The sequence below is a fragment of the Vanellus vanellus genome (genome assembly GCF_965231255.1).
Source record: "Vanellus vanellus genome assembly, chromosome: 4".
Lineage (NCBI taxonomy): Eukaryota > Metazoa > Chordata > Aves > Charadriiformes > Charadriidae > Vanellus > Vanellus vanellus.
This window is the reverse complement of record NC_138909.1, coordinates 83,067,978-83,088,550: the sequence shown is the minus strand read 5'-3', so window position 1 is coordinate 83,088,550 and position 20,573 is coordinate 83,067,978. Positions and strand designations below refer to the sequence as shown.

The window sequence follows — 20,573 nt, the reverse complement described above, 5'->3', positions numbered from 1 at the left end:
GACATCAAATCAAATTGCTGAGGTTGGTTTACAGACCATGCTTAGCTTTTAAAATACGGAGAAGCCTGCGGATTTTAATTTATTGTGTGTTAGAAGGTGTTTTGTCCCCTGTACTTACTTTTCAGGATCTCTGCATTATAGTGTGCTGCGGCAAATTTCAGGGAATCATCTGATCTCGTGTCAAAGGTGGAGTGTTCCCTGTTGTGTTGCCAACCTCCTTTCCTCAATTGACATTTGAACATTTTCCAGTATTCTGGGTAAAGTACTGTCATGAGTTCATCCACACTGGACACAGACCGCAACTGCTCTTCCAGGTCTTTGCTTGCATGAGCCTGTCAAAGTAACACGCAAGATTAATTACTTTCTCTATTACGCGAGGTTTGCTGGAAACTAGCCTGAAAAACAACTCAAACATTGCAAAATAAAGCTGCGCTCAAAGGGGTCCTCATCACAACAACTGCTTTTGTCAGCCAATGACAACTGTACTATATCGACGAATATTGAACTGTTTCGCTTCTGCCGCTACTTCGTTATCATACTTGTAGTTCAAAACTTTGGCGTGAGAAAAGAGCTATAGAATTAAGCCTATAAAAGTACCATTTGCAGATTGAAAAAAAAAAAAAGTGCATTTTGATCCTGGAAAGAAAAGTTTTCATGATAACATTTTGAACGCTTAAACCCCCAAATATTTAAATCATGTTTATGTTATTTAATTTTACATACTCTTAAAGTAAAACCAAATTTTTGCTCATTTTCCCTTAGTCCAGGAAAATTCAAACACCCAGAAATGCAAAAATGGTGAAATTAGAAAAAAGACGACAATCGTTCACGTTATTTTGTACCTTTTAAGGGAAAATCTTAATAAGCAAATTCTATTATAAAACACTAATCCTTAAATCAATAGGAGTCAAGCACTTTGGTACCTTTTAGAATCTGAACTGCACACTCCCTCACCACTAAGAGTTTCAGCAGAAACTCCTCAGGACTCTAAGCACCACACTCCTTAACTTCTTGTTTCAAGAGTAGCCTCAAAAACCCGTAAATTGCGCTTTCTTATCTGCTGGCTCTTACACAAACTCACTGCAATTCCATTTTCCTAAACTACTCGGATTTACACTCTAATTTCTCTCTCATCTGGAAGACGTGCCTGGAGGATGCAACAACATATTGCATCAAAGGACTGCTGGTATTCCCTGCCCACCCCCTCTCATCCATGAATCGTTGACTTCCCAAAGGGAAGGGCAGAAAGGAGAAGGAAAAGCAGCGAAGGACCTTTCGCCACCTTCTCAGCCTAGGTGGCCCTTAGATGGCAGTATGAGCCACAAAATATAGAGGTACACTTCGTAACAAGTGTCTAGCGACTGGCTGCAGGCTCTACCACAGAACTGCTGCCCTGGGCCAAGAAACGCCAGGCTGTAACAGCGTAAAACTCTGCCTAAAACCAGGAAAAATGAAACTATAGAAACTGAAATGTAAGGTTTCTCATCGAAGTCCACTATTAACACAAAAAACCTGAATTCTTTCAATTAAGCTAATTTGAACACTACGCAAGTAAAACGACAGGTTCTGAAATAGCTCACCCGAACCAGAACTGCTCCGTGTCTCACAACCAACCGAGAGGGTATGAAACGGCACGCGATCTCGCATCCTTACCAGGTACCAAACCCAGGAGCGACGCCTTGGTAAGGCAGAGTCACAGACCTCATTTCTGCAGCCACAGAAGCCAAAGCTAATACAGATTTCAAAGTCATTCTATACATCCAAGTGTTATGGAGTGAAAAATAACGTTTTCACTAAAGCCTTGCTAACCGTGGTGTCACAACAGGCTATGTCCTGGGAGATTTCAACAATCAAGCTATCAGTCTCAGAAATGCGCTCATTCAGGACTTCATCTCTTTCCTTGCCTCCGTAGGAAGGGTCAACTCTGACCCAAGCCACCCAGCAAGGAGTATCTTGGGACCTTGCCTTCAAATTTCTTGGCACCACGGAGCATCTCGCTGCCCACCAGCCCCGCTCTCCTCGCAGGACACCACACAGGTTCTCCATCAGTGGGTCATGGACAAAAATCCAAGCTGAACAACCAACTCGTCCCCTGCCACGCGATGGGAATACGCGTGGCACGGGAGGTCACGGCACGGAGGCGGCGCACGGATCCTGTCCCAAGGCCGGATGCCAGGCCATTACGTAAAAGGCACAGGAATGGAAATTGTGTTTAGTCACCCCGTAGCTGATCCTAGGAGGTCCCAGCAGATCATGGGGGTGACAAGGGAAGAGAATCCAACCAAAGGTTCAACAACCTTTGATGAATCCCTTAAAAGCCCACTGTAGACAAGATGTTGGCTATTGCTGTTTCAGATATTCGAGGTACAGGCCTAGATCATCAGAAAAATAAGTACTGAAACTCAAAAGTACTTAATTGACGAGAAGCCAGGGTATGGAGTGAGAAAGAGGTTATATTTTTTAGAAAGGGTGTGTGTTGATGAAATCCTCTCTGATCAGGAAATCAAGTCAGATCTTTCCAGCTGGACAGAAAATTTGGTGTACACATATAAAATATGTATGAATATAAGGCAAAACACGAAGAAATTAGTTGCTTTAATAAAGTACTGTATCAAATTTAATAAAGTATCGTTCTGAAATGCATTTCTTCCTGGATATTCCATGGGCCAGAGTGCCACGCGAAGGATAGAGAATACTGCCTACAACAAGAAGTAATCACTTAATGTGAACAAAAGGAGAACAATTTCTGGAGCAGATATATAACATCTTTTTTTTTAAAAAAAAATGAATCATCATTACTGCAGCAGAATTATCTTCTGCTTTGTTTAATAAAGCCATTTCCTTGTAAAGATGGCTTCAATTTAAACTTACAAATACACTGTGGGAAACGAGCTCCATCACTAGAGGGCTTTTGTTCTCTCCCATCTGCTGATTTAGCAAGAAAGGGAGAAGGAAATCCACACACGGATACCAAATACAGTATATGCAGTGCCCAGGGTTAGGGGAGGAAAAAAAAGAAGAATAGAAAATAGATGTTGATTTTCCAATATGTTTCCAATATTACCTTGACGCACAGATCAATGATCTCTTCCTGCTATATCCACTGTAAGTCTGTGCAAGGCATGCATTTTTGAACTGCAGCGAATTCCTCTCATCTGTGACAAAGTGTTTAAAGGAGCATACGTGTGAGGAGCCTGTGGAGTGATTGAGTTTTGTGCAACAGTCAAACTTTATTGTTGACATGAACATCAAACTAAATCCTAAGTTCTGGTGGATTACAAAAGTGTGTCCTGCATACAATAAAAGCATCATATCATTCAGGATTGTTAAAAAGAGTTTCTAAATTTTTAAGAGAGGAATGTACCTGCTTCTGTAAATATGATAGCTGTCTGGCAACATTTTTTATTTTGTCCAATTTTTGGTTAATTTCACAAAAATATACTGACTCCGTCCCTACCGTTTTATTCCAAATTCTTTGTTTTTTTCTTAATTGTGCATTGACTTTTAGTGTAGGACACTGAAAAGAAAAAAAATCAAAACCTCAAAATCATTTTGCAATGGAAATCCAAACTTCAACACCTATTTAACATTTATACTTAGACACAAAGTAAGCGACATCAACAAAAATGTAATACAAATCAGAGCAGCTCTAATTTTTCACTAATCTTATGCAAGCCCAGATAAGTGAAGTTTGGAAAGAAATACTGCTTGTAGATGTAATTACTGTCACCAAGCCAGTTATTGCCAAATGTAATCTTACATTAAAAAAAAAGAGAAAAAAAATACTAAATAATTGATCTATTGTCTGAAAGCAATATAATGTTAACAAATGTTTTGATAAGAGTAATTCTACAACTTTTAGGACTAAAGTAAGCCTTTTGATAAACGCAGACAGTCCACTGGTTTTCATAGGGATCAGCTGCAGGGCACTCCATGTGGAATCCTGGACCAACCGCTTAAAGCTTTCCTGGCAGCGCATTCTGGGACCCGTGTTCTTCGTGGAGAAGGAAGCAGGAAAGCAGCGCCATCATGGCCTGCAGAGGAAGGAGTTTTCCCTGTCCCGTGTTTTCTATTTTCCTTGCTCTTTTAAGTTAAAGAGTTGGGTTTTGTTGTTTTTTTTGTTGGGGTTTTTTTTTTTTTTTACACCACCACTCACTTCATAAGGATTTATTGTTGTCCTTTCGTTGGCCATTCCACTGTTTTTCTCATTTTTACATATTATCAATGTTGTCTTGCATGATGACCTAAAGATGCTAGAAGCTATACTTTGGAGAAAGATGGTGACTAAACCTTTGACAAGCCAATCTCTACAAGAGGATAGATGATATTGAGCAAAATAACAAGTTAAAAATACAAGAATGAATGGAGAATACAGTAAAGCCAAGCTTGCGCCGTTTTACTTTGTCCACATCATTTCCCGAGGAACGGGGGAAATGGCAAATACACACATAAATAAAGTAATAAAACTTGGTGACAAGCTCTCTCACACTATTATTTATCTAACTTAGGAACATTTTATTCCATCAAAGTATGTTTTTCACAATGTGGGTTTCCGCTGCGTGCTATGTCCAGTTTTTCATAAAATTATAGCTTGCAGGAGGAGAGGCAGGATCCCAAATAGGCTCTATACCCATTAACGAAATCAAATCTATAATAGATTTTCCATGCATTACATTATTTGTCTTCCACATGTCCCCAGTGTCTGTCCCTATTATTAATAACAAAGGTCAGAACACTTAATATTTGGCAGCATGCTTGACACATAATTGATGGTGCAATGTGCTATAACAGTACTTTACGCATCTGCTCCGATTATAGTTGTCAGCTCAGTTCGTTCTCAAGGACTTTGTTGACAATTCTTAATAGGAAAATGCTGTCCATAAAATCCTCCATTTTAACATGTTTGTATATTGTATTTATTGACTGACTGAAACGCATTAAAAACCAAGTAGTTAAATTCTAACGTTGAAACAAACTGTGCGAGCAAATGGAAATATTGCAAAAGAAAAGTATGTACAAACACTTCACTTGCATAATATTTTATTGCAGTTTTCATGTATTCCAGCATTAGTCTTTTTGGAAGTTGATGCTTTGATGCTAGTAAAAAAAAAAAAAAAAGAAAATGTCCTAATTAAATATCTTAGCCACAGTTAATAAATTCAGCTATATTATCTACCTAAACAATCACATTAGAATAGCCCTGATTTTTCTCTCATATGCACCAATTTGTCACTAGTAAAACTGAAAGACTGTCTGCAGTTGTAAACTTTTAAGTTACCATTCCATACCGCAACAAAGCGGTGCCTTACAGAAGTGAAACGGTAACAGCGAACAGAGTTTTTTTATTTCACGTTACTTTAAATAAGTAGTAAGACCCCTGCAGTTAATTTGAACTAAATCAAAACATCATGAGAACAGCAGAGAGATTAGAATCCGTCTCTGTTCCAAAGAGCGTACCGAGCACGTCAGACAAACATAACGAGTAAGAATGAAAGTATAAAATAAATAAAATGGTCTGAACTATATTATGCTTTAAGTGATCTCGATTCATGCTGGCATTTCAAATACCAAGAATAACACCAGGCAAAGAAAACAAATAAATGGTGGGTGGGGGGAGGAATGTACAAAGAGGATCTACAAGGTGAAAAAAAATGAGTTTGAGGAAAGAATTTGTTAAAAAGGAAGAAAAAATACATTGGCTATGAGGATAAGCTTAAGACTACAGAAGTTTCACTTCTATATTCCACAACACATTTTTTTTCTGTTGTCTGGAACATTTTTTGGGAGGAAGATGCATAAACTGCTAGAAAATCATCCTAAGCTTATGTTATTTAATATTGCTCTCCTGGTTATGAGTACTAGCATTTAAGCTGAGGTAGGTAATGTAAAATTTCCATCTTAAGGGAAATCCAATTTTTATGCAAACCAGCATTTTTCAGGCAATAATTTATTTAGATATTCTTAGAAAATGCTGAGAAACATATCTAAGATTATAGATCGGCGCAAAGGCACATATGTTTGGTCCTCCAGTCAAACATTTAGCAGCTGCCGAGGGTCTGACACGCACTTCTTGGCTGCGGCTTATTCCTCAAGTACCTGCATTCCTCAACGGTTCTCAACGTTCCCTAATAAAACGCCTGCACTTTCATACATTCAATGGGAATTACTTATGAAAATACCCTTTTTTGACCTGAATCTGATTTCCCTGGGAAGCAGAGAGAGAGGAAAAAAAAAATCCTTGCTCCCTTTCTAGAGCAACTCCCTGCTCTGCTGCCGGGTGTCCGCAGAAGCTTGTCTTCGGTGGCCAATTCTCCCAGGTTTCTATGAGCCTGGGCAATTAAAACATTGCTGTGGGTGACATGGTATCCGACACCACCGGAGATGGTAATGCCACAATGCCATAGAAGAAATCTATATGGCCTAGACATGCATACGGGTGCGCGTAGAAAAGGGAAAAGGTGTCGCTAAATACCGTTCCTGACCACGATGGAGATCCGGCTTGAGAAAGAGGTTGGTCGCACCTTAGCCAGACCCTGAACACCTATGACCTTTCTTGAAGCAACTTCACAACTTGATGACAGTAACAGAAAGGGGTTTGTTCTCAGGCACTTGAGCCCCATCTCTGAAATTTGCATCATTCCACAGCAGTAGTCTTCGACTTGCAGCCCTAAAACCCTGCAGCCTATTTCTGAGAACACAGCAAGTCATAATTGCCGAAGAAATGGTGAAAGTCAAGCCCTTTATCAATAGACTCGATTCACTATTCAGGAGCTTGCGCTAGATGAGCCTACAAATTAAAGGTCAAAGGCTGCACAGCAGTCACGGAAATTTGCGGGATAACCATTCGCTGTTTAAGTGCAGCTGCATCTGGATTCTTTAATTGATTCCCAGACTCGGGCCGGAGCTTCCAGCTAGCACTACAAATAGATTGGGAATCAATAAGGATTTGGATTATTGCTGCCGAAAGGCTTACGTCTGATTAAATCTTGGGAGACGCCAGGCGGTGCGATCTGTACCAGCTGAGATTCGTGTCTTAGGTTTCTTGGTCATCCTCTGATACAGTGAGCAGCGGTGACAAAGGCGGGGACCCCCGTGACTGGGCGCACGACCAGGAGAAAGAGGGAACCATTTGTAAGTAAAAACCACTTGTAAAGTAAAAATAAAAGACAACACTGTGAAAGCGAAGCACGCGATTCTGAAATTTCTCGGCTCCATTTCTTAAATACTTAGAAATTGAACTCAAACAAAAATTCTGGTTATAAGATCTTACTCTCTCGGAAAAACTTAACTGCCAGTTAAGCAATTTTTTAAAAAATGACTTGAATATTGCTATTTTTTTAAAAATACCCTGAAACCTTTTGTTTTCCTTCCAACAGTCAGACGCATCTCATTAAAATCAGTACCCAAGAATAAACTACCACGCCTTCAGAAGAAGATTGTTTATTTTCAGTCTTTACTGAGCTTTCATTGTATTATCATTACTTTTATTAGCAACCGCCTTTAGCTTTGTCAGTAAAAGCAAACAAATACGGAGACATTGAGGTGTTGGAGTGTGTCCAGAGAAGGGCTACAAAGCTGGTGAGGGGTCTGGAGGACAAATCTGATGAGGAACGACTGAGGGACCTGGAGAAGAGGAGGCTGAGGGGAGACCTTATCACCCTCTACAACTACCTGAAAGGAGGCTGTAGAGAGGTGGGGGCTGACCTCTTCTCCCTGGTGACACGCGATGGGACGAGAGGAAATGGGTTCGAGTTATGTCAGGGGAGGTTTAGATTGAATATTATGAAACACTTTTTCACGGAAAGGGTTATTAACCATTGGAAGAGGCTGCCCAGGGAGGGGGAGGGTTCGCCATCCCTGGAGGTGTTTAAAGAAAGGTTAGAGGTGGTACCTGGGGACATGGTTTAGAAGTGGTTTTGTCAGGGGAGGGTAATGGTTGGACTTGGTGATCTTAAAGGTCCCTTCCAACCTCAGCGATTCTATGATTCTATGCGAAGGCAGCCGAGACCCTAATTACCCAGTGAGAATTAAGAGTTCTGGCCAGGTATCAAGTGATGGGCTTCAAAAAGGCAGTAGGTACAGTTGTAATGTAATGTTTTCTATTCTACAGGGTCAGTAATACATACAAAAATGTTTCATTAAGAGCTGCGATAAGAAATTGCACATTCTTAAGAGCATTTCTGAGTTGTGCAGAACACATACACTACAGTCTACGGGGTGTTCTCACTGTGATAAGAGTATTTAGTTTTCAGTTCTACTCTCTTGTTTATTCTTGAATTTTTAACAATGTGGCTGTTTATAGGACAGAAGGATTACAAGAACATGCCACCTCTTATCATCATTGTATAACTTCTCCTGCTGCTGAGGAACTTTCCTTTTCACCAAATTTTTAAATCCCTATTTGAAGCCCTGAGCCAATGTAATTAATCCATGGTCTAAATATTTAGCAACAGGTCACAGAAATTTCTTGAATTAATTATACTTTTTAAACAGTTCATAAAATAAATAATTTCACAGGCCATGAAATGAGATCAATTAGATTTCAAAGAAAAAGTTGAACTGTATTCCTAAACAAATGTCTTAATCTAACAGGACAGGATTTCTGTATTATTAAACAAGCCTCGCACAGTTTATAGATCTGTACAGAAATATTAATTAGAAGACCACCTACCTTGTCACACTGCCTATTTCAACAAATATTCCAGCTATAAACACAATACACTACTTAAAACTCAACACAAAGCTAAAGAATAAGGAGGAAGTTATAACACAGCAATTCCAGTTGCGAAATCAATAAATCATAACAAACAAACTTTGTATAAATGAAAAAGGAAACATAAAGGCTCTTAGAAACCTGGGCATTTTATTAAATTTTAGAGTTTCTAAGTGGATGCCATTGATGTTTCATTATTATCTGATTATTTTATGTAGCATCACGTTTCTTCAGTTCATTTTACACAAGCCATTAGAAAAAGTCTATTTGGTAACTCGAAGTAACACGCCAGACGCGCACATCGCCCAGCCAAGCCTTCGGTAACGCAGGTATTCCATGGTGAGATTTCATTAATAAACAAAATACCAGAAGCAGCTTTCGGTTTTGCTGTGAAAGCATTACCCAACTCTTTTATGTAGATGTTCTTTGCTAACGTAGGCGAAAGACAGAGATGATCTGAATTTCGTCAGACCTGCTGCCCACTGCCCACTTGTGCCCCCCCTCATAATCTGCGTTGGAAATGTGTTCCATCCTAAACTCTGTGCAGAACATTCTTTGGATCACCGTTTGACATCTGCTGTAGAGAAGTCACACAGAAACAAAACCACCTGGTTTAGACATTGAGCCGGTAATACTTTTTTCCATGCCCTTTGATGCTGCAGGAAAAAATAGCCAGACAACAGAGAAAAGCACTATCCAATCTTAATCCCAAAATTCCAAATGGATTAGAACTGTACAAAGAGAAGAAGATTTATTTTCAAGCCTTTGAGCACAACATTACGTTATAAAGCGTTTTAAAACCGAAAGACAATAACAAAACCCTTCGCCCACACACAAAGCCTTAACGTTCCATTAAGAGCAAATTATTGAAATCCAAGAAAATACGGCTAACGCGTCGATATCTGAGAACTACGGAATAGCGTGGCATGGAAGAACAGCGGTTTATTCTCGCTGCGTTTGACCAGCCCCTACCGGCTGCACCGCATTCGGCAGCTGAGGTTTTCCTCTGGACAGAAAGGGGGACACGGTGTAAGGCACACCTCTGCTTTCCCCAACGGGGACAACCTCATCGCAAACTGCAGGCGAAAAGACGAGGAGCTCTGCGGGAGCTCTCACCTCCCTTACGAAGAACAGGGAGGGAAAAATAGAGAACAACAGGGTTTTCTGATGACAAAAAGAGAAGCAATGCTTGTGGATCGCTGGCGGAGAAAGCCGATTGTGCCATGTAAAACCTGAGAGGTATTAAGGGATTTGTCAGCAAGGCATGAGAGATGGGGGAGAGGCAAAAGAATCCTTGAGAACGGCAAATCCAAGAACGAGATTGAGACTCCGTCACAACTCCCTTTCATGCAAACCGAATCGGGAGAAATATACGTTGCCCATTATTTTTGGCTTAAATTATTCTGAATAGTGTATTGTACTGTACTGTTACTTAAAAAGGGTCAGGTAACATCGTCGGTATTAAACTAGACCCTGATTCGTACTGACAGGACCCAGAGTAATCCAATGCCGAACTTCTGTGTTATCAGAGGACTTTTTGAAGAAGGCTTGGCTGCAGAATGTAGTTTTTGCAAGAACAGATTGACAAAGCGTGCCCTCAGCTATCGACTCCCACCGCGTCGCAGGAACACGCATAATCTCTGATGGTAGGTATAATATAACATCTCGAAATCCATGATAGTGCCATGAGTTGAAACTTGTCCTATAGCACCTTGCTGAGTTGCCTGCATTCTTACCCCGGCACAGAAACTAATGAAAAAGAAAACGGATTCATAGGGATTATATACGTTAAAGGGGGGCATACAGAGAGCAGGAAAAAAAAAAGGAACAGAGGTTCTAGTTGTTCAAAGTCTGCAGAACGACGTAAGGAAGATGTTTAAAATAAGGCGAAGCACATGCATAAGCCTTACTGTTATACTGAAATATCTTCTCATCTTCAGCTTTTTATCTGCTCTTCGAAGTTAACAATTATTTTATGAAAAAAAAAAAAAAAAGGGGGGGGGGGACGGGGCTTGTATCACTGCATTTTGTACCAGACAGAAGAACCTTAAGTGAACAAATCCAGGTATGAGGTTTACGAGGGGAAAATGAGGGTGAAGGAGGAAAGAGATAAAGGAGGAAGAGTTGGTTGGTACCAGGACAGGGCAAGCTAAGAGCCAGGCTCAGCGCACCCTCAGATCCGATTCTGCAGAAGCGAAGCATCTCGAGATGCCAGATCCTACTAGAAAAGGAAGACGCGATTAAATCAAAGTAAAGGGCTGTAGCCTTTCTGAATAAAACAGATCCTAGCACATTAGCTACCTTCCTCAAAATGAAAGGTTCCAGGGTTTTTTGAGACTTTAGCAGAAGAAAGTGTCGAAGCAGGAGAATTTATGCAGAAGAGCAATTTCAAATTCTCAAGCACTACCCGCAACCCTTAAGGAAGCGCTTTTTCAAGCACACGAAACCACTGTCCCAAGTCCATCTGCAGAGATCATTTATAATGATTTGCATATAAAACCATGATGGAGTTAGGTGAACACAAAATTAACGTAGCAGAAGGGTTCCTTTGCCATTTCTCCCCAGCAGCTCACTGTGAGCACCCTGAAGCACGCGCACATCTTCGCAGGATCGCAGTCCTGGAAATTGGAATTTTGGGCATACGGTTGTTAATACCAAGAGCCCATTGCAGTGGCGGAGGTTACCATCTACAGGACCAGACCACGAAACAATTTCTGTCTGTTCCTGTGCACGTTTCCAGCATTTCTTTTACCAAGAACTGCAATTTCCACAACGCTTTGAGACAGCAGCTCTTTTCAAAGTAGATTGAGACCCGGGGAACGCGTGTCCTGTTAGAGTAACTGCCAACGAGAATGACATTTCTGGTCTGCTGAATTAAATCTTGTTTCAAAAGCGTTTTGTTTATTTTCAGTTTTATTTGAACTAGGATGGCAAAAGAGGGAAAAAATGTAAATGAATGAACTTTAAGAACATTTTGTTTCGTATTGAAATAGTTTTTAAACAATCTGGAGAGCAGTTATTAATGTAGCTATATAAACACGTACGGCAGATGCTGTTATATATTGTTACAAATTTACTTGGAGGTTATTTCTGACATCGCACACAAGAACCTCCCTCCCAGTTCCGAAAAGGCACATAGCTGTCACCCTGTGTTATTAGGGACAAAACTAGAACGACATTCCCGTTTTCCCTGAGAAGGAAAGGAACAAAGAATGCAGAACTTTGCTGTTCCGAAAGACTCAGATTTTAAAAGTGTAGCCTTAACGTGTCTCTCTGCAATTATTCACATTCACCATTTGCAGCAATCAGAACTTGAACTACGGCGTAATTGTATTTTTTCTGCGATGTCATTAAAACTGACTGTGCCTTTAAACCCCTGTGCCCAGATGCTACGGGTACAGCTAATCGCAGGCACAAAGGCCCAGTCAAGGTCAGGCTGCAAGTTTGTCTCTAATTGCCCGGTTATACATTCCTTGCGCCCCCAAATCTTCTACCCACTTCAATGGGATTTTTGTTTAGTGAGGATTACAGGATTTCGCCTGCTAGCTTAAGCATTGCATCTATACATCCCCGCGTGCCGCCTGTTTCAGTCCCTACGGTCACAGTCTCTGTAGTTCTACTAACCCTAAATATCACGTTGAGCTTTTAAAGTCTTTCACCCTCCCAAAGCCTTAAATCTCAGTTTCCTTTTGTTACACTTGCCTTTCTTATGCTCTTCCATGGTCAACATTATTGGACTTGGAAAATTAGTTACCTGGCAGCCAACGTTTGTCGCCGCTGCTATATTTTTCATGTCGAACATGCTAATTTGCCTTCAAAACCTATTGACCTCGCTACCGTATTAGTCATTCTGCTAAAACACAAAGACAGTATTTTTCCTACCCCGAAGTCTTTTTCTTAAATTCTTGGTTACATTTCAGCTCCTTATTAAAACTGTCTGGTGATTTTTAGATGATCTGACCAATGCCCATAATAGCTTTTGTTGACTTATCTGAACATTTTTGCCCGTCACAGCATGTTTGTATGATGAATTCTCAACTCCAATTTTTTATTTTTTTTTTTAGATGTTTACATCAGGTCACCTGCAGTCCTTCCTTAAGTTTACCCCACAACGTATGTTCATAAAGCATTTTTTCATCATTATGCAAACACTGCGAGCTCGACAAAGTGCATGTTATCATTTTTTACCAAACCGGCTGCGTGACTCGAAGGCAAAGGGTGTTTTTGTGTCGTTGGTTTAGGCCTGTTGGGCTCTTCCCCATCCAAACCGAATATATGAGGAAACCCAGACACAGCTGGCAAGACGGTTCACTTCAGGGCCCGCTGCTCGCAGCGCAAACACAAACCGCCCCAAGTTCATCTCCAGCGTGTCCCCGCTGGGCTGGCACCCACGAAACCTCCTCCCGCCTCCCCAAGCACCCAACACCGCACTGTGCTCTGCAGACGCCCTTCCAGGGGGCTGAAACACACACTCGGACTATTTAAAAAACAAAATATATTCAAAAAAAAAAAAAAAACCCCAACCAAAAAATCCCTCTGAACTGAAGGACCCTCCAAAACGACAAAAAAAAAAAAAAGTAACGATGCCTCAGAGAGGGTGTAGGGGGACCGGGGGGACTCATGTGAACTGCGATGACAAGCACGCGTGGTCAGCCTGCTCCGGGCAGCATCCAGCGCTGGTCCCTGTCTCCATCAGTGACACAGACAGTGGGATGGAGTGCGCTCTCAGCAGCTCTGCAGACGACACCAAGCTGAGTGGTGCGGCTAATACGCCTGAGGGATGGGATGCCATCCAGAGGGACCTGCACAGGCTGGAGAAGTGGGTCCATGTGAACCTCGTGAGGTTCAATGAGGTCAAACACACGGTCCTGCACCGGGGTCGGGGCAAACCCCGGTATCAATACAGGCTGGGGGGTGAGGCCCATGCTGTCTATACTAAAGTAATGTTCTCAGTGATATCTTTTCCATTGTTGTAGCAGAACACTTTGATATTAACGTATAAAAATTAAAAAAACCCTGCATTCGAGAAATACATGGGCTTCCTCTACTCCACTCTCGTGAGACCCCACCTGGAGTACTGCACCCAGCTCTGGAATCCCCAACAGAAGAAGGACGTGGACCTGATGGAGCGTGTCCAGAGGAGAGCCATGAGGGTGATCCAAGGGCTGGAGCACCTCTCCTCTGAGGAGAGGCTGAAAGAGTTGGGGCTGTTCAGCCTGGAGAAGAGAAGGCTCCGGGGAGATCTTCTTGCAGCCTTCCAGTCCCTAAAGGGGGCCTACAGGAGAGCTGGGGAAGGACTTTTTACTGGGGCATGTAGCGATAGGACGAGGAGAAATGGCTTTAAACTGGAAGAGGGCAGGTTCAGATTGAACATTAGGAAGAAGTTTTTCCCTGTGAGGGTGGTGCGGCACTGGCCCAGGTTGCCCAGAGAGGCTGTTGAGGCCCCATCCCTGGAGGTGTTCAAGGCCAGGCTGGAGGTGGCCTTGGGCAACCTGGTCTGGTGGGAGGTGTCCCTGCCTGTGGCAGGGGGGTTGGAACTTGATGATCTTCAAGGTCCCTTCCAACCTAAACCATTCTATGATTCTATGATTCTATGATTCCATAATGCATTGTCAAGAAGAAACTTAACTATCTGTTCTATCAGTTAGAAGGATGAACTCGTGAGCCCTGAACATTTTAATAGTTATGTTAAACATCTAGATGGTACAGCAAAATTTTTCTAATTCTTAAATGCTTTAAAAAAATTATGCCCGATAACATCTCCTATAGATTTTGTTTCTACCCAGGCCAGTGGTCTTCAGCTTCCGCTGGCCTTTGGGCAACATGAAATGTTTCTGTTGGCCTCAGTTTTCATTTCTGATTTGTGAGCAACACATAAACGGTGCACCACAGCCTGAGCAGCTGTGCAACTGTGAATTATAGCATTTTAAAAGACTAGAAAAATATATCATATCCCCTTACCTATGTTTTGGTTTTATGGTTAAACGTACAACTATAGATATTTTCCATCCTCTGGTGTACATGCATTTCAGTATAATTTCATTGCCATTTGAACAAGATCTTGTGAGCAGTAGATGAAAGATGAAGAATTGGTTACATGAGAATCAGAAGCATTAACTAAAGTGACACACTGGGTAAAGTATATTCATTTAGTTAAAAAGCCACCAGTTAGTTGCAAGTAACAGGAGATGTGTAATCGCTGCTCAAGTTTCGTAGCTTCTCTGCTATCACTACGCGAGTGATCAGAATACTCTTTAACGGGGTCCCCTTTCAAGGTTACATTATGTTCCAATACAGCGTGAAAGCGTCACTGCCAATCGAGGTACGCACCGGTATTTTTCATGCCTGAAAAGCACGTGCTAGTCAGGAGATTTTATCAGCTATTTACTTTAAATGCAAAAGGGCACTTTTAACTCCTACTGATAAATAACTTCTAATTCTCTTTCAGTATCACGGTATTCGGTCCCATCAATAAGGGAGGCTTAAGAACCGATAACAAGAACCGGCAGATTGATTCCGTGCAAATCCTTGCGGAAATTTAAATGAAAGAATCATAGAATCATAGAATCATAGAATCAGTGAGGTTGGAAGGGACCTTTAAGATCATCAAGTCCAACCATTAACCTACCCTGATAAAAACACCACCACTTCTAAACCATGTCCCTAAGCACCTCATCTACCCTTTTCTTAAACACCTCCAGGGATGGTGAATCCACCACCTCTCTGGGCAGCCTCTTCCAATGTTTAATAACCCTTTCAGTGAAAAGAAAAGAAGTATTATCTCACTATTCTGTCTGGAAGCCATGTGGAGCACACGCACAGAGGGTACAACTCAGAACTGGACAATCCAATTTTTGGAAGGTGACGAGCCCTGCCAAGTAAGCGCACATTTTTAAACTGAACTTAAAACTGTATCTTTTCTGTGAATTGAACTTCTTGTGCGGCTTATTTTGACCTCCTTTCAGTAAAGCCTGCACTACGCCATGGTAGTTTGCAGCCTGAAGACAGGACGGAAAATACTTTCCCTCTGAAGTGTCCAGATATATCTTTTCCATTCTCAGCCTTTTTCAGATCTTTAACAAACACCTGTCATTTAAGGATGGACTGCTGTTTTCTGCAACCATAGGTGGTTGGCTTCCTGAGCTTAATCCCAACATTCCCTCAGAGCATTCATGAGACAAATGAGCACCAGGAGATTCAGAGCATCATGAGATGCCTAAAACTCCTCTCAACAGTCTTTAAGACCAAACGACACGTGCGTTAAAATCTGTCTCTCGGCACTGGCTGTCTGCCCAACGATGCTATTTGTGCCACAGACACCAGTGCTGCCAAACTCAGCACCTTTCTTAGGGATAAACACTCTCGGAGGGAGTTCTGGAGAGCGTATGGACATTCCCTGTATGAACAGACACATTTCATGATACTCCCCATTTACAAAATTCGTATTCAAAATGGTAACCTCAGGGAATACATGGGAACGGGAGCATACTATAAGTCTTCATTTCCTACAGCTTTGCCCAGCGCCAATACTCGCTAAAGCCCCATCTCAAATCTTTAAGATAGCTGTGTCAGGCAAAAATCACTGCCAGGCAGAATTACACCGATTTATTAATACACCCAAACTCGAAGCAACAGAATTTCTGGGAAAAACAAACAAAAAAGCACCCTGTAACTGACTATACCAATATTCCCGATAAAACGCTTGATATCTGTTAATAAAAATAAGCTAGAAGTTACCCTTGTTAGCAAATCCTGAATCAGGAGGTACAGCACAGTACAGAGGTTTGCCTTTATATTCGAAGTGACTGCCTCAGTATTCATACTTAAATCAGGTCTTCAGAAAGCATGAGCCAGCCTAGATAGAAAGAGATGTCAGAAAGCACCTACCCAGACTGAAAATAAGGCACATATTATCCTAAGTAAATAGCTTGCTTACCATTTTCTTCCAAATTTTAAATAGACATGCAGTACAGTCAAATCCAGCAATAGCATAAATGGCACAAATGAATTCATAGTCAAGTGTGTGCTCTTTCATCATTTCAGATTTATCCCAGATATATTAGTGAGTCACATTTTCATGATTTCAGATATATTAGTGGGTCACATGGAAACATTTTTGACGTGTAAAGGACAGACAATGTGTGGGAAGAGTTAAAGAACTGGGAAATAGAATTTTCATTAAAAATGTCTCCCAAATGTAGTTAAAATAGGCAAATGCAGCCTAAACCCTGAAATTTGAGGGGCTATTGCTTATTTTTATTCATGTACCCAACTGCCTTACAGAAGGATGTATTTTGCAAATAGAAGAAAATATTTAGCGCCTCTGGAAAAACAAGTGGCACAAAGACACAGATTTAGAAGTCAGACTCTTACCACATAGCCAATGTTTGCAGCTTATACTAAAAGTCCAGATTCTGGGACTCACGCAGTTACAAAAAAATCATGGTTTTAAAATATACTTAACATCCCCTGATAGTGCGCAACACTTTTAGAAACCAAACCTTAAAGGAATAGAACCACACAGAAAAATAGAAAATTAATTACATTTTCGCATCTTCCGTTTTATACCTGACTCCCAATCTCTAGATATTTCAATACAGCAGTAATGCGCTAAGCATCAAGAATTCAATACTCCAGACGAAAGTCGAGAGAACAGGCGCCCCTCAACACATGAGTAACGGAACTCAATATTGAAGACTGCAATCTCTCTAAGGGGAAATTTTTTTTATTATCAGTTATTCTTTTAGAGAATAAGTGTTGGTAAAGTTTATTACAGGAATACATTCTTTCTCCTGATATGCATATGTTTATAAAAATGAACATACAGAATATAATGCCAGTTATTAATTATATTGAGTTAAGTTGTCTGCATTCGAAGGACAGGTGTTACGAACAGATTGAGAAAGCTAATATCTGGAAAATTTCATCCCATGAAGGAGTTACTTTATCCTGAAAGACAGGTGAACTTTACCACAGACACAATTCACACAGACAAACTATAATTTGTCAACAAATGAAAAAACAACACCGATTCATATTTCATTTCTAAAGAAATGACAAAAACTGGAGAAGCCTCCCACTCTGTCTCTCGCGTTGGTTTTGAGTGTGTGTTACAGGACTGGTTCCAAGAAATCTCCCCTCCTACTCCTCAATTCCCCTGGATCCTCAATTTTAACATCTATTTCTTTGGGGTTTCATCTTCTTTCCTTCAATATTGACTCGAGAGTAGTGTTTCACTTTCTGATCTCATCCCCTTGGATATCATCAGGGAAACCAGAACTCCTATAACAGTACTGAAAGGATTCATGGCAGTAGAATAGTAATCTCCTTATCAAGCCTAAATACAAAAACTGGAAACTGAAGAACAGTAACTCAATTTTACAGCAACATTCAAGGTTTTGACATTCTTTTGACATTTTTGACATCTGCACATTCCCCACTGGAATGCGGGGATTTAACTTGATGGTTTCTAAAGGTGGGAGTGCATTGTGTTTCTCCCCGTGTGTCCCCCCGCCCCCTCCATTACCAAATAATAGTTTGGACAAACAGCTAACTTTAACAAAACATTAAAGTTGTAAAAACATGGTGTATTTGTATGCTATAAACATAGAGCATGTTCCACGAAACTATTATTGGAGTTTAGCAGAAAGGTCTGAACAGAAGCAGGTCTTGGGGGGTAAGATTTTTTCCTTTTGTTCTTGTTTTGTTTGTTTGCTTAACGCTGGCTGGCACTGGTTACTTTCTGTTCCTCCTAAAATGACAGAATTATTCAGGTTGGGAAGGTCCTCCAATGGCCATCTAGTCCAATCTCCTGATCAAACCTCCAAAGACAAAAAATTCACAGCCTCTCTGGGAAACTTGTTCTGATGCTTAATTACCCCCATAGAATTATTTTTTTACCCCCTTATATCATAGAATCATAGAATGGTTTAGGTTGGAAAGGACCTTGAAGTTCCAACCCCCCTGCCATAGGTAGGGACACCTCCCACCAGACCAGGTTGCCCAAGGCCACCTCCAGCCTGGCCTTGGACACCTCCAGGGATGGGGCCTCAACAACCTCTCTGGGCAACCTGGGCCAGGGCCTCACCACCCTCACAGGTGGAAAACTTCTTCCTAATGTTCAATCTGATCCTGCCCTCTTCCGGTTTAAAGCCATTGCCCCTCGTCCTATCGCTACATGCCCCAGTAAAAAGTCCTTCCCCAGCTCTCCTGTAGGCCCCCTTTAGGGACTGGAAGGCCGCAATAAGATCTCCCTGGAGATCACCCTTCTCCAGGCTGAACAGCCCCAACTCTTTCAGCCTCTCCTCAGATGAGAGGTGCTCCAGCCCTCGCATCACCCTCGTGGCTCTCCTCTGGACACGCTCCAGCAGGTCCATGTCCTTCTGGAATGTCTCCTGTTTTAACTTTCAACTGTTGTCTTTTGTTCTAACCCTGTGCACCTCAGTGAAGAGCCTGGCTCCCTCTTCTTAGTAACCTCAAGTTTTGGAAGACCACTATTAGGTCCAGTCCTCTCAGACTCTTCTCATAGGGTCCTAGCCCATCTCGCTGGCCCACTACTAGACTCAGTCAAGCTTATTGACATCTTTCTTGTATTTTTATTTTCTTTTTTTCCCCAAAAACCAGACACAGTATTCCACATGTGGTTGAACAAGTATCAAACAGAGGAGGGTGACCCCCGTGCTCAATTTACTGGCTGTGGTCCTTTCAATAGCGCCCGGGAAGCTGTCAGCCTGCATTGCTGGTGGGGCACAACGCTGGCTCACGTTCAGCATACCTTCCACCACGACCCCCAAGTCCTTTTCTGCAGAGCTGCTCCCCAACCAGTCAGCCCCAGACTCTACGACTGCAAGGAGCTCTTCCACCCCCAGGTTAAAGACTTCACATTTGTCTTTATTGAATTTAATCAGATCCATGTCAGCCCATTTCTCCAGTGCACCTAGGCCCTTCTGAACAGCAACCCTGCCCTGAAGTCTGTCAGCTACACTGCCTCCACGCCTCCAGTTTGGTGTCATCCGGAAACCTTATGAGGGAGCGCTCTGTCTCACCACAATGTGCCCTCTCCTCCCTCTGTTACTGACAATGACATAAAACAGGACAGACCCCAGGAGAGGCCCCTGAGAAAAGGTAACTGGCCTCCAAACAGAGTATGAACCGTGAACTGCACTCTGGAACTCAAGCTTCCACCCAATCAGACCGTAACATCCGAACTTGAATACAAGAATACTGTGGGAGACAGCCTTGCTGAACTCAGGGTAGATGAAATCCACGTCTCTGCCCTCATCCACACAGATCTAGTAATTTCACCATAGATGGTGATCAGATCAGTCAAGCATGATTTGCCCTTGCTATAACCATGCTGCCTCCAAAAGGATCCCGTTTACCAGGTCCCTGAATAAACCGAAGCTTGCTCTATCGAAGACCAGGCTGTAAACTCTGCTACCCGCCTTCCTCGCTCCCCTGGGGATGTTTCACGGTTGCTACAAGCCAAGGCTGCCACTAGTTATTACATCCTTGGCCAGTTCTTTGTTCGTGAGGACGGCGTCCCCCAGGTATACTGCATCTATATTAGAGTCCCTTGACAGTCTCCAGAAACTTCCTGGATTGCTTCTATGTGCTGTCCTTCCAGCAGGTGTCAGGGAGGCCAAAGTCTCCCCTAAGAACAAGGGTCTCTGAGTTGCTTAAATAACTTTGTCCTCTTCCTCATACTGACCAAATGATCTGTACCATACGCTCACCACAAGGTCACCCATAGCAGCCCCTCCTCTGATCCTAATCCACCAGCAACCCGTCCGCTCAAACTGCTTCTTCATGGACAGGGAAACCCCCGTCCCTGTGTTCCCTGCCTGTCTTCCTACATCCA

At 42.0% G+C, this 20,573-nt stretch overlaps 1 protein-coding gene across 1 annotated transcript in view; it reads right to left on the bottom strand.

Annotated features, from left to right (window-relative positions):
* The window catches only part of LOC309671633 (vascular endothelial growth factor C-like), a gene marked incomplete at its 5' end in the record, with an annotated part of 84,028 nt that overhangs the window by 24,203 nt on the left and 39,252 nt on the right, over nucleotides 1–20,573 (bottom strand). Inside the window, one exon of the mRNA XM_082482911.1 lies at nucleotides 119–332. Coding sequence (XP_082339037.1) covers nucleotides 119–332 — 214 coding nt within the window. The remainder of the gene's footprint in view (nucleotides 1–118; nucleotides 333–20,573) is intronic.